Genomic DNA, 11,874 nt, shown 5'->3' with positions numbered 1-11,874 from the left:
TTTTTTGGGTTGGGGGTCCTGGTTCATTATTATTATTATTACTATTATTATTATTATTGCTCAATTGTGGTGGTTGCACAAATGAGTTTTCGTTTGTTTTTGTAGCAGTTGGTGTCTGTAATGCAGTAAACCTTCCAGATCACTAGATGTCAGTAATTCGCTATTATAGTTAGAAACCGCCATTAAAAACTACGAAGAAGTCTGTTTGGCCAATCATCGTTGGAAATGTCAACCGACTTCCGCAGTCCGCACACCGACGACGTTGGTGTGTTCAGTCCTTCACACACCGACCAACTACTGAGCAACTGAGCAACATCTGCAGATAACATGTAAGTCGTATATCATCTTATCGAAACGTTGGGATCATTTTCACAGCACATTCTACTCCAGGCTAAGCTAGATGTTAGCTAGTCAGCTCCGTTGCAGGTGATGCATGTGCCTGCTGTGGCTAGGTCAGATGCACAAGATCATAAATGAACCCGTTTATTAAAAGTCACGCTTGTTTAACAGCACGCGCGATGACACGATGACCTTCAAAACACGATCTCTGTGGACTCATTTGATGACGTTGCGGATTGCTGAGATTTTCTCTAAGAATACCAGGTATTCTACCGAAGTACAGTAATTGTAGTTTCGCGTGCTTTACTACGGAAGCAATTGATCGGACACTTTTGTAAACAATTTTTCACATTTGTAGTATGAGTATGAGGTTACAGCAAGGCATTGTATTAAAATGATAACGAAAAATGATCTCATTGTATCCCAAATAAAAAAGGGCAAAGTGACACGATTCCGTCAAAACGATACCACATGCTTGCGTCCTCTAAAAGGAATTTTGAAAGGCTTTAAGGTTCACCCCAAAAGGATCGATCAACTTGAAAGGCACGTAATGTGGCAAGATATGTATCATGTCAACGTGAAGTTCATATCATATGAAAAGATAGTTATAATAATAAACTTTTCAATCATGTCATTGGCCAAATTAATGCTGAGCCTGTTTGTGTGTGGCAGCAATATGCTTCCATTCCTGTCATTTGGTTAATTATGCACTATGTGTTCATTTTATAAACCATTTTGAAATTTTGTCTCAGTTTTTAGTCTAGTTACACTCACATTTGTTAGTTTTTATCATAGTTGGTCAACCACATGCCCTTTTTATTTAGTCGACTAGCATTTTAGTCTAAGAAAACATTTTTATTCTAGTTTTAATTAACAAACGTGTCAACATTTTAGTCTACGAAGCCAATTCCCAAAAAGTTGGGACACTCTACAAATTGTGAATATAAACTGAATGCAATCACATGGAAGTGACACATTTTCATATTTTATTTAGAATAGAACATAACAGGTCAAAAGTTTAAACTGAGAAAATGTATCATTTGAAGGGCAAACGATGTTGATTTTAAATTCCGAGGTGTCGTCATTTTCAGCATTGTGAGGCATCCCCTCTTCTTCTTACACCCGTCTGCAAACGTCTGGGGATGGAGGAGACGCGTTTGGAAATAGGAATGCTGTCCCATTCTTGTCTAACACGGGGCTTTCTTTGTTGCACCTTCCTTCCCCTTGATGATGCGCCAGATGTGCTCTGGAAGTGAAAGAAGTGGACTTTAGGCCGGCCATTTCCGTACCCGGACGCAGCCGTGATGTTGTCATTGGTGCTGCACGTGGTCGTGTTGAGAAATGCAAGATCTTGTCTGAAAGTGCTGATGCCCGGATGGGAGCAGATGTTGTTCTCCAATCGGAATATACCTTTGTGCATTGACCATGCCTTTCCAGATGTGGTTGCTGCCCGTGCCACACCCACTCATGCAACCCTCTACGGAGTCTACGCTCACAGAGGCAGGCTTAGAAAGTGTTGAGTGCTGATAACAACTTGGCTTGTCCTTGTCCTCTTTAGTCAGTATGATTTCGCGCCCCAGTTTTCCACACAAATGGTTTTCCCAATCGTGACGCAAAACAGGTTTCCACTTTGCCTCACTCCATTTGAAATGAGCCCTGGCCCAGAAAAAATGGCTTCTTCTTTGTCCTGTGGCGTCTCACGTGGCCTTTCTGATATGTCTCCATGATCTTTCTGTGCAACATTGGAGATCAATTGCTGATTCTCTCCCCATCTTGGCTTCTGAGAGACACTGCCACTCCGAGAAGCTTTTCGTATGCGCCAATCAAGTTGCCAATGGACCTCATTCGTGGGAACTGGTCTTCCAGATGTGCAATTGACTTTTCCAGCCTCTTATTGTTGCTACCTGTCCCAACTTTTTTGTTGGCACCATGACAGTTACAATCAACGCATTTTTCCCTTTAAATGATCAATTTTCTCAGTTAAATCTTTTGACCTGTTCTCTATGTTCTATTCTGAACAAAATATTGAAATTTGGCACTTCCACATCATTGCATTCAATTTTTATTCACAATTTGTAGAGTGTCCCGACTATTTTGGAATTGGGTTGGTAGTTTTAGTCAGGACAATCTTTTTTTTTGTATTTTTTTTTTACCCTTTTACGTTTATTTGTCAACACATAATATTAAACATTTCCATCTAATCTAAAACTACTTTACATAAAATGTTCTCTCATCTTTTGATGACACGCAATTGCAGTAAGACACAAGTCGCTATGTCGCTACAAGATACATTTGTAAATTAGCCAGCATTAGTTAGCGGCTGGATCAACGTTATTGTCGGAACATTGTAGTTGTTGGATTAAAAACTTCAATCTTATAGTTAATTTATCGCGATGCATTTGTGGTGAATTGTGACGTGTCTAATTAGGTTTGTCATGTTCTTTTGTCCACATTTCTTCCCTTCGACTAAAATCGGAGTGGGGGGGGGGGGGCAGTTTCATTTTGGACTGGTGAAAATTGTGTGTTGACGAAAATGTTTTTATTTTGTTTTCATTGACAAAATAAACACATTTTGATATTTTAGAGAATGTGTGTATATTTTCCTGTACTTGATCAAGCATGTGCAAGCAGAAAATGTCCCATTTTTTCCCCTCTTCTTTTTATTAAATATCTGTTGTTTCTCAACACTTGAGCCTATTTATCATTGGAGTGAAAGAATGAAATGAAGAACTGAACTGTGGTCTGCTTTGTTTTGTGGCGGAGAAGCAAGCGAGCCGCGTGAGCCACGTGAGCCATGGCTTCCCGAGCAGGACCGCGTGCGACGGGTACGGACGGCAGCGACTTTGAACACAGGGAGCGAGTGGCCTCACACTACCAAATGAGGTAGGAAGCGCTATCGGTCGTTCTCAATGCCAGCGGGAATTCACTGTCAAGAATTGATAGAAATGAAAGTCATCTACTGTCAAACACTTAAACAGCAAATGAAAAGTATACTAGTGTCATGTTGACCTGATGACAAATTGTGTCAACTTCTTGTTTTGGGGAGAGTGGGCTAATTTGTGCCAAAGAGAAAGTAGTTCCAACCCCTGTTATTTAGAAAACCATAGAAGAAGTTGGTCATGTGACCACATATTTTTCAAGAGACGTCCATTTGGCTCATCCGGTAAAAAAAAAAATGTAGACACATGGCTTGAGAGGTAAGCACATATACAATCAAAAAACATGTTTTTGCCCTCCAAAGTACGTAAAATGTCTTATAATTAAGCTTCTTTGATGGCTGCGTTTGAACAATTATTGGCAACTTTGAAAACAGTTCACACGTGTTTTAGTGCTTTAGTAAGCTACATCATGAGTTTGTATGGTTAGCATGATGCTGGCTCAAAACAGCCTCATGGGGGACGCATTTTTATTTTCCAAAATGGTGGGCTCGGGGTCATTTGTGCCAAAGGACCTGGGTTCCCCTAAATTATGATTATTATGGGACTGCTGAGCGGAGCAAGAAGGCACATATTACTATCCTAGAAAAAGGGAAAAAGGGTTTATTATTTTCCGCAAAAATGCGGCCCGTACCGTAGAGCTCACCGACACAAATGAGGTATCAAACGATGCGGCTCGATCGGACTCGCTGCGGCATTTTTTTCCTAAGAATTCCGAGTTACCATGGCGACGCTATTCCCAAAAAAGTTCCATTGAAATGAATGGGAAGAGGAAAGACAAAATCACACATCAAGCACCTTTCTTTATCCAAGACACGCTGCGCGCGCATACGTTACCTCTTTGACTGCCAGACGGTTTCAGAAAAGGGATGCCGTTGGCGCCAGCCGATTTAAGCATTTTGACAGATCTTTCAAGGTCCACAGACAATTATGTGTTTGGACTATGGAAACACACATACTACCAAATGAAAGATTGGACTCTCATCTTTCATCAGAAAAAAAAGTTTGTTTCTACCTTATTCCATTTTTCAGTAATCAACAATAGAAAATGGTTAGTTTCACCTCTGTTTTGAAACAAACGTCTTTTAACGTCTTTGGCACTCCTCCATAGGATTTTACTAAACGTTATTTAACGTTTTTGACAGTCAAAGAGTTAACCGACCGATATGAATTTTAGCTCATTTTGTAGCAATTTTTCCCATCTTTATTTCAGTGTCAAAAAAAATTAAGGAATGAAACCCCTGTGCGGGTTCAAAGACAGTGAGTGAAAGGGAAACAAATAGCCTTTAAACATTGGTGTGTATTGCGTGTGCCAGGGTGGAGCAATTAGCCCCAGAGTGGCGGGAACCAAACAATCTATTTCCAAAAGTTTCACTTCAACTCGTCACCATGGCCACAATCTTTGCTCACTAGACATGAAATTCTCACATTTTGTAGTGACGAGGGTCTTCTTTCAGACCAACCCACTTTTATTTGACTAAGGTGTCATTTAGTACCTTTATTTTCACTTTAAGCGAGGAGAAGTCGGACTTTCTCGCCTATCTTTTCCATGTTCATTTCGGCGCCTTTTTCTCTTAATTTTTAATAAATCACAAGTTTTCAACCTGCTTTCATTTGGTCATTTTTCATCCAATTCAAAAAAATGAGAGCATGCTCGTGTTCCCCAAACCCTTGCCGTTCTAACGAACCATTTCTGGAATCTGCATCTTGAAGCGTTAAGTCATAAGAGGCTTTTGTTCGAGGTGTGCGTAGCTCAGTTGAATGTGTGTGCGTGACGTCTCCAAGTCAAACGTGTCCAACACGTTAAAATCAAATGCGTGTGCGTGAATGTGAATGTTTCTTAAAGGGACAGTAAGATACTTTTAGTTTATGTTGATTATGTTCCACATTTCTTGACCGATTTCAATCGTTTAAATTTTGAACTGTTCAGCTCATTTACATTTTTTTTAATACATAAAAATACAAAAATAACACATTATTATTATTATTATTATTATTATTTTAATGCAATGGAATCCACTGCTATTTAAATTGTGCTTTTTTAGCTATACTGCCTGGTCTCTCACTTCTGCACAGCAACTGCCTCAGCCAATCATCTCTCTTACTGTGGAGCTCAACTCACCCCCCTTTTGTCTTGGTGTACTCAAGGCTTGGCCTATGTATGGGCGGCCATCTTGGCCAATTGATTAGGTACGCACAGAGCTGAACAGGAAAAGAAAAAGCCTCTGAAACCTGCAACTCAAAGTTTTGTATTTAATTTGTCTTGCTTTTATCTAACATTATAGTTTGTGAGATGAAAATGATCTTTTTGATTTCAATTATCAAGTCAAGTTGATTTCTATCGCCCTTAATCACACAAGAGCCTCAAAGGGCGTGACATGCCCGCAGTTGACAAATCTCGACGACATCCCCTCATGGAACCACAAGAGGGCAAGAAAAAACTCCAAAAACCTCGACAGGCAAAACATGAGAAACCTTAAGAAAGGAGCGCAAATCCAGGACGATCAGGCTGCAAAAATGTTCATAGTTTGTGATCCTAAACATTATGAACTAAAAAAGTGCATTGAAGAAATTGAAGCACAGCAAGAAGACGTGAGGGAGGGAAGTAGGTCCTCGTCAAGGGCACAATTTGGCCCCCTCAATTCTGACTAATGGCACAACCTAACCCGCGCTGGGGGCAAGTTGTGCCACAAAAACACTTTTTCGTTCCTTCTCTAAAGCTATCGTTCTCCGCCAGTTGATTGAAAATCCAAAGTGATTGCGCAACATCCTAATCGATATGCACATGTTTTAGTTGGAGGCATTCCTGTCATCTAAACCTTGCGTAAAAGACACTTGAGGTGAAAATTGGCGCTAATTAGCCCACTCTCGCCAACACGTCGGTATCTAAACTCCTGATTGTGTCATATGATTTCTTGTTGTGTCCAGCGTGGCCCTTAAGTCTGAAATCCGTAAACTCAACATGGTCCACTTGCTGGTGTGGATGCTGATGGCGGCTCAGGTCAAGCTTGATCGGCTTGTTATTTTCTCCATGTCACAACGCCAACGGTGCTCTTCTTCACGTGTCTGCTTGTGCTTCTGCAGGTGACGGTGAGCCAGCTGAGTCTGGTGTCCCACAAAACGGTGGCGTCGCCGTACCAGTGGGAGTACCCGTACCTCCTGAGTGTTCTCCCCACGCTTTTTAGCTTCCTGGCTCTGCCGCGTAACAACATCAGCTACCTGGTCATCTCCATGATCAGCGCCGGCCTTTTCTCGGTGGCGCCGCTCATCTACGGCAGCATGGAGATGTTCCCCCTCGCTCAGCAGCTCTATCGCCACGGCAAAGCGTACCGTTTCCTTTTTGGCTTCTCGGCCGTCACCGTCATGTACCTGGTGATCGTGATTTGCGTGCAGGTGCACGGCTGGCAGATCTACTACAGCAAGAAGCTGCTGGACCAGTGGTTCACCAGCACGCAGGACAAGAAGAAGAAATGAGCCCAGCCCAGCCAAAAATAAACTGCGGCCGGGCCAAAGATGGGGTCGACTGACGCAGCCCAAATCCGCGGGCCGGACGCCGCAAAACATTTTTCTGCCTTCCTATTTGAGTATTTTGCACCGTTTTCATTCCCTCAAGTCTGCGTCCGTCGCTGCGTACTTTACACGAAAGGCATTTCTCTTTTAAACTGCAAACATTTGGGTCAATAAAAACTGCTTTTTTCCCCCATTCAATGCAATACAGTATATTATTTTCAAACAAAATATACCATTTTCAGTACAAGTATCATCCGAAGTTTGCCTATCTGGACATTCTTCCGTTTTCGTGTCCCATCAACTGGTCAGCTGGAACCGTTGCATCCTGCTCACGTGTACGAAAACTCACCAAATCTTGCGCACTCTTCAGGCCCGGCAAAAAATGTCATATTAAGTTGCCATAAACAACATAGCGCCCCCTAGCATGGACAAATGTCAAGCAATCACAGCACGTTGTTTGACCGGGCTGCGGTTTTTCAAAAATAAAATGGAATTGATGAGCAGTTTAAAAGATGCTTCAGTATAATACTGCACCAATTCACCTTTCACTCCAAAATAAAATAAAATAAATCATTAAAAGAAACTAATATTAAAAGGAAAAAATACAAAAAATTTGTTGAGGCGTGTGTCATCCAGCCAACATGCCACTACGAGCCAGCCTTGATTTGGGGTCACATGACCTGGAAACTATTAGGCAAAAAGTGCTCATATTTACTGGATTTTTAAAAATGAATAAGTGGAGTGGTAAAATGAAAAGATAAAAGGTGTGCGTCAGTTAATTGATTAGCCGAGGCTTAAAAATATTTTCTTTTGAAAAGTAACCAAGCTAAAATGGAAAAAGAGGTGTGTCATCGAGCTCACATCGGGGGTCAATAGGTCACATGACCTGGAAGCTAAAAAAATGCTAATATGAAAAAAGTAAGGTGTGCACCATTGATTTGAATTTTTTTCCCTGTAAATATTATCATTTTTGCTCAATAGCTTCCAGGTCATGTGACCTATTGACCCCAAAACAGTGCTGGCTCTAAAATGGCCTTATCGTTAAGCTTTGGGTGAATAAAAACATTTTTACATTGAATACAATATATTATTTTTAAACAAAATCTAGAATATTTAAATACAGGAGAAACAAGTATCATGCGAAGTTGAACATTCTTAATAAGTAGCAGTCATGTCAGCATCACTGCTGGGCTATTTTTGTGTCCACGGGCTTCTCATGCTGTTCTTAGGGCTAATTGTTGCAACGATTTCAATTCAAAAATGTGTGGGCTCTAAAAAATAAAAAAGTTCTGTCTTCCAATTAGGCTATGATATGACATCATTTTGTAGGTCAGCATCCAGCAAATACACAAAAAGTGAAGGCGTGTATGCGGGATTTCTGCTGTCCAAACACATCCTAATGGCGAAAAGCCACGTCCACCATCAAGCACATTCAAACCCGAGCGTATTCTGATTCCACCGTGGAGTGCTGATTGTCCGCCCGTCTTTTTGTGGCCCCCGTCGGCACCGCCCGCGCTTTGTAGTTGAGGCCAATGACGCAATCGCAGAAGTGGGCGACGTCAACAAAGTCGCCGCAGATGATGTTGACGCCGGCCACCTGCGGTCCCGGCCGTTGCTCTCGCACCCAGCCGAGCAGCACGGCCAGCGCTTTGGTGGTGATGCTCCTCATGTTTTGGAAGGGATGGAGGAGGACAAAGGCAACGTTTTCCGTCAGGTTCAGGCCACTGACGTAAAAAGCAGCTGCAAAATACACAATAATGAAAAGTCGTGATTTGTGATTGGCGACGCATTTTTTGTTGTGCTCGTCAATAGATCCAAATTACCTGGTCTTCCTTTTTTCTTCTGAGCCTCCAAGTAGGAAAGGACCTTGTTTGGATCGGGGCTGTCGGCGTACCTACGGGAAAAACATCAACACGTGATGCGACACACTTGTGCTTGAGTGTCAACTTGTGAGCAAACGGTTTCAAACTACTGTGGCAAGTCTTTTGATATTTTCAGAGGTTGAAGTTGACACCAGTCGAGATTGCCATGTGAATTTTGGTGTCGATTCATCCCATTTTTGAGTCATTAAGTGACCTTGATCTTTAGTAAGCGTTCATGTTGGTGGCGGCTTGACATGCGCCGTCCATAGAAGTCTGCATTTTTATACCAGTAAGGAATTCCCGTCCACAGTTCCGGATGATGCCGGCTAACCTCCCGGTCGTCATAGGAAACAATCACCTGCTGACGCTTGGCCCAACACGATCGCAAAGTGGGACAATCCTGCGGGAGAAGACCACAAGCACTCAGCATTTTGGTCGTCGCCCTTCTAGTTTGTTCAGACAAATGACATTTTAAGATGTGATGTTGATTTGGCTTCTTTAATTGACATCAATTCTTGGCATTAGTATAAAATATGCATTTGTTTGTATTTTTTAAGCGCCAATGCGTAGGTTGAACCCGTAGCCAAATCAATTCTGATTTTTCCTCTTATGATTGCTAAAAGTGCCGTTTATCTTCAGCCAACAGAGGAAGCTTGCAGCTCAAATGTAGATGTTAAGGAGCGCGTATCCCCACTTCATTCAAAAGGACGTCCTTCACTTGCGTTGGTGGAACAATCAAAGTAAAACCTTGATGTCAAATTGCTCCTTCGTGGATGATGCACTCTGGCAGGAAATATGAAAGCAACAAACAAACAAACGTTCAAGCATTGAGTCTAGAATGAAATGATTGATTTCGCTCAAATTGTTGGATTCAATGCAGTAAATGACAAGAAAAGTATTTCATTTACTGTTTGTTTTTGTTTTTTGGGGGGGGATGCGGCAATGTTTTTTGAAGAATTCTGTGGGTTTAAAGAATGCATTCATTATTTATTTGCTGCTAATCACAGGCCGTCGGAGTCCCTATCACCTCCAGATAGCAGAGGTCAACGGTATTTAAAGGGCTTCACATTCCTAAGGTCATTAGAATGTCATTTGTAATTTAGAAATGACATTCTCAGACCAAAGTCCACAGAAATCTTGTGAAGTTGGATTAACCACAGATGAAATGTTGTTTTTTTGGACACAAATGACCAGCATAGAGGTGTAAATGAGCATCTTACCTGTGCGGAGCAGAGTTTTGGTCCAAAGCGTGATATGATGTCGTCCACCAGCTGCCTGTGGTCACTCCGGGTCAGACCAGTGAAATGTGAGCAGCAAACGATAAGAACCTCTTTAGGATGTTGATCCAGCCAGGTGGCCACTTCATCCAGCGCCTCCTGCAGACACGCACGCACGCACGCACGCACACAGGACCGGTTTGATTGACATCCACTGCATCCTGAATATTAAAAGCACATCATCGATGACAAATGTGACACGTGTGACCACAAAACAGAACCATGACACATGTTGCACATGTTGCACATGCTCTGGAGATTTTGTTGTGGTACGACGACGACAAGATTGAACGTTTTGGCCGTAATTCCAAAAGCTAGCACCGCTCATCACCAGAACGGCACCATAGCCCAAGTGAAGTAAGATGACGGCCGCATCCTGCTTTGTGGCTTCAGTTGGCCTCACACAAATTGGATGGCATAATGAACCCAATCGACAAACTTCATTTGAGGTTCATCAGAGGTAGACGTGTGCTGACTTCTCGTTGACAATTTTACTGACAAAAACCTGCCCTTTGAACAGGGGTGTGTAGACTTTTTACACCGGAAGCATTTCAGCAAATTTGCACAGTTCAATGAGAAGTCGTGAAAACGTACAGTTCGAACCTGCAACTTGATGTTTTCCGATGTGTTTCATTTGCCTATGAACGCACAGTACCTTGACAGAAATCCAAGTGTAGATACCATGAGCAAAGAATAATTTGCTGCCCTCTTTTGGCTTCCTGGCAATCCGCAGGTCCAAAAAGCGAATGCCAAGGTCACACTGATGACTCAGGACAGCTTGCTGTGCGACAAGAGGAAGAAGCCACGAAACATTAAGTACCATATGCACAGTCCATGTCATCCATTCGAGAGTCGTCACATCGCTTTTTCAGGACCAAATATTTACCACTGATATTCGACAGCAGTATTGATCGTTGTGTACCTGCGTGGTGGCCCAACGGAACACGCAGGGCCGTATCAAAGAAGGCGCAAGTCTGTCCATCGCTTTGAGGAACCACGACTCGGATTCCACGACAGGAGAGGACAAGTCCAAACAGAAAGACATGCTGTCATGGCTCCCTGGAAGACAAATGCACACAAATTGATGGATGACGACGACGACGAAGTGAAGATAATCATTTGCATTCATCCGATCCCATCCTCAGCAATAGAACATACTTAGTGCCCGAATGGTTTATGTTTACCAGGGATGGCCAAATTCCACAGCGACACATCAAGCAGCTCATCGGGTAAATGTGACATCCAATCCCGGTTTCCGTGTAGTTTGTAAGCCATGCTATTTTCAACACGTTATTCAGTTTGAGTGGAACTACATCGTTGGGTTTTGTAATGTTTACATATGCAACTACGGTCACATGAAACTACTTCACCCGTTCTTCTTCTATGATGTTTGCAGTGTAGAGTGAGCGCATTCTTTACTTTTACTGCCCTCTGTCGGTCAAAATTAACGTTGTTTGGGTTTTGCTCTTTGTGCAACGAGGACGACCGAGCTTTTTTTATTTTTATTTTTTTTTATTAATTTTCCGTTTTATTCCATTTTCGACACATAGAAACTTACTGGTCAACTTGAGCCTTGCCAAGAATATCCTCATAATTCTCCATCAAATTATGAATTTCATATACCCGTCCCTTTCATTATGTTTCAGTCGTGACATAAAAAAATAAAATAAAATAAAAATAAAGCTAATCAGAGAAATGGGAGAAGTGTATTTTTTTTACACCACTTTTTTGGGGTGTAAAAACATAAATAAAAAAAGTGACGTCAAATTTATGTACTATAACGCACTTCCGTTTCACTGTTATGAAATTCCTGTCGAAGGGAAACCTGACCACGTCCATTAAAATATAGAGTTGAGTTCCAGCATGAGCCCTGATTTAACAAACACTGCCAAATCGAACATCTATTTCAGTAGACATTGGTTTAATTTGACCCAGAATAGCCTCAGCATA

General features: G+C 42.0%; 2 protein-coding genes across 4 annotated transcripts; one reads left to right on the top strand and one right to left on the bottom strand.

Moving 5' to 3' along the window:
* Positions 1–119: 119 nt before the first annotated feature.
* Positions 120–6,978, top strand: LOC144052143 (protein jagunal homolog 1-B). Its single transcript, XM_077565997.1, has 4 exons — positions 120–329; positions 3,106–3,222; positions 6,204–6,276; positions 6,360–6,978. The coding sequence occupies exons 2-4, from the start codon at positions 3,134–3,136 to the stop codon at positions 6,747–6,749; spliced, it is 552 nt and encodes a 183-aa protein (XP_077422123.1). The 5' UTR covers positions 120–329; positions 3,106–3,133; the 3' UTR covers positions 6,750–6,978.
* Positions 6,979–11,308, bottom strand: LOC144052123 (PI-PLC X domain-containing protein 1-like). 3 transcript variants are annotated; one of them, XM_077565970.1, is made up of 7 exons: positions 11,109–11,308; positions 10,847–10,983; positions 10,580–10,705; positions 9,868–10,023; positions 8,935–9,047; positions 8,609–8,679; positions 6,979–8,525 (listed from the first exon to the last, which is right to left on the bottom strand). In XM_077565970.1, exons 1-7 carry the CDS (start codon positions 11,197–11,199, stop codon positions 8,218–8,220), a joined length of 1,002 nt encoding a protein of 333 aa, XP_077422096.1. In that variant the 5' UTR covers positions 11,200–11,308; the 3' UTR covers positions 6,979–8,217. The 3 variants fall into 3 exon arrangements, with proteins under 3 accessions (XP_077422096.1, XP_077422110.1, XP_077422103.1); XM_077565984.1 differs by having other exon boundaries at positions 9,006–9,047; XM_077565977.1 differs by having other exon boundaries at positions 11,083–11,260.
* Positions 11,309–11,874: the final 566 nt, after the last annotated feature.

Source organism: Vanacampus margaritifer, chromosome 1 (assembly GCF_051991255.1).
Source record: "Vanacampus margaritifer isolate UIUO_Vmar chromosome 1, RoL_Vmar_1.0, whole genome shotgun sequence".
NCBI classification, from domain to species: domain Eukaryota; kingdom Metazoa; phylum Chordata; class Actinopteri; order Syngnathiformes; family Syngnathidae; genus Vanacampus; species Vanacampus margaritifer.
The sequence above is the reverse complement of the archived record's forward strand: the minus strand, read 5'-3'. Positions and strand labels throughout refer to the sequence as shown.

Excerpts from the sequence above, each read along its gene's own strand:
- LOC144052143 (XM_077565997.1), top strand. The coding sequence starts at position 3,134 with ATGGCTTCCCGAGCAGGACCGCGTGCGACGGGTACGGACGGCAGCGAC. Across the intron at positions 3,223-6,203 it reads GCCTCACACTACCAAATGAG|CGTGGCCCTTAAGTCTGAAA; the intron begins GTAGGAAGCGCT and ends TGTTGTGTCCAG. Across the intron at positions 6,277-6,359 it reads GGATGCTGATGGCGGCTCAG|GTGACGGTGAGCCAGCTGAG; the intron begins GTCAAGCTTGAT and ends GTGCTTCTGCAG.
- LOC144052123 (XM_077565970.1), bottom strand. The coding sequence starts at position 11,199 with ATGGCTTACAAACTACACGGAAACCGGGATTGGATGTCACATTTACCC. Across the intron at positions 10,984-11,108 it reads GTGGAATTTGGCCATCCCTG|GGAGCCATGACAGCATGTCT; the intron begins GTAAACATAAAC and ends TTTGTCTTCCAG. Across the intron at positions 8,526-8,608 it reads GAAGAAAAAAGGAAGACCAG|CTGCTTTTTACGTCAGTGGC; the intron begins GTAATTTGGATC and ends TGTATTTTGCAG.